This window comes from Tupaia chinensis, unplaced genomic scaffold (genome assembly GCF_000334495.1).
Source record: "Tupaia chinensis unplaced genomic scaffold, TupChi_1.0 Scaffold000622_1, whole genome shotgun sequence".
Taxonomy (NCBI): Eukaryota; Metazoa; Chordata; class Mammalia; order Scandentia; family Tupaiidae; genus Tupaia; species Tupaia belangeri.
The window spans coordinates 378,164-380,122 of NW_006160142.1; the positions used below are offsets into that span (position 1 = coordinate 378,164).

The window sequence follows — 1,959 nt, forward strand, 5'->3', positions numbered from 1 at the left end:
CCTGCTGGTAGAACTCTTCCAAGTTTTACCACAGCAGAACTGGTATGTAGCTATTTACAATCTACTCTAAAAGATTTACCCCACTTTCAGTGAATGATGGTGGAATGCTGGGCATACATATAATATGTAATTTCCTAATCGAATGGAAGAAGGTGTAGAAAGGAATAGGGAGATGGAAAAAATTTTCATAGCATAGCATAGACTCAGGAGTTTTGGAATCGACATTCTCTTACCAGCTTTTCCTTCCAGCATAGTTGCTAGCATCAGTCTAGACTGTACTTATAAGGTTAGGTCATTCCTGTTTACATTGTACAGAGTTTTAATACACTGTATAATATTATATACTCAGTGGACCTTCAATAAATAATTTTTATATGGTAATTTTTTTCTGATTTCCCTCCGCTAGATTTGAGTGATATATCATAATATTTCCTTTTATTTAGGAAAAATACCTGGAATTTTCTGTCTTTGTGTAGTCGAGTTTATTTTCTTCTTCCTAACTCCAAGGACTTGGAAGCAGGAAATAAAATTGCAACTTATTCATAGAAAATTATTTTTTTTTTGACAGATTTTTGCTGTAGGGTCGTATGCTCGCCAGACAAAGAGAGACAGAGACAGAAAGCGAGAAATCACCCCCTGGGGGGATGGCTATGCCACAATCCCTTCTCCTCCATTCTCCTCTCGGGATCTTGGGCACGCACGCACATGCGCCTGGTGTGAGTTTTAAGCCACCGGGTCCAGTACTCGAACCGTGGTTGACTACATGGGAGTCGAGTGACATAGCCATTATGCTAACTGCTGGTCCCTGCAGTTTTTATTTTTTTATTATTTTTTTTTAAGGTGGAGAATAATAACACTTTTACTTTTACATTTCTTCCACAGTACTTGTAGTACATGAGGAGACCTTAAAAAGTTTGTGGGAGGAGCCAGCAGATGGCTTAGCAGTTATGCTGCTGGACTCTCATGCACCTTAAGGCAAAAACCTCTTTTAAGGAAAAAGTTTGTGGGAAAGTGGAATTAAACTACAGGCTTATTCTGGCATAAAATATCTTTGAGATCTATATGTAATTTTTCATAATATGCATTTTCATAAGCTTTTTGAAGACCTCACATATAATCTAGCTACTTATCATTTTTTTTGAATCCATAGGCTACCTTTCTAAGTTAAAAGGTTTAGTGGGCCAAATATTTCCATTTATTCACTAGGAACAAACAAACCCCACAGCCTTCATCAACGTTTTTGGAAAGAATGATACTGCATTTTTTTTTTTTTTTCCAAATTTTAAGAAGGGTCCTGCTAAATCATGATCCTCCTTCCTCAGCTTTTAGGATGGGCCAGGAATCAAACCTGGGCTTTCCATGTGGTTTCACTTTTCTGAGTGGCAGCACCAACCATAGCTGTCTAGTCTGGCTCGGCCTGGTGGTGATTTTGATAGTCCAGATGAAGAAATATCTCTGCTTTTGAAATTCATGGAAATACCTGTCTTGCTGATTAAAGTTAAAAACAAACAAATTTATAAACTATAAACTAGCCCTGCAGTCTTTTTTTTAAATGTCTGTATTAATTTACATTTTCTTTTTTTTATTTCAATTTATTTATTTGCATTCATTCACTGTACATCATTACAGCATACAAAATGAGATTTTCCATCCAGAGTACACTGTATATTGTCTCAATCAAGCACATCAACAAATATGTTATTGTCAGCAAATGATCTTCCATTTCTTGTTTTCTGTATGTTTTGCTTTTTTTCCCCCATCCTTGATTCCCTATCTCTTACCCTCTGCCATCTCCCACTCTCCTCCCACACTGTCTCCGGTATCTATGTTTGCTTTCTATACTGTTTTCCCCCCACGTTTTATTGAATCACCAAAGACCCTAATCAATCCAAATACCCTCATAGCAAACACAGGTGACACACACATTTCCACGAATACAAGTCTAACTTTACGCATCCT

General features: G+C 37.1%; 1 protein-coding gene across 2 annotated transcripts in view; it reads left to right on the forward strand.

Moving 5' to 3' along the window:
- The window catches only part of STON1 (stonin 1), a 133,237-nt gene that overhangs the window by 95,991 nt on the left and 35,287 nt on the right, over nucleotides 1-1,959 (forward strand). For both annotated transcript variants that reach the window (XM_006159002.2, XM_006159003.1), the window contains one exon: nucleotides 1-42. In XM_006159002.2, the coding sequence (XP_006159064.1) occupies nucleotides 1-42 (42 nt within the window). The remainder of the gene's footprint in view (nucleotides 43-1,959) is intronic.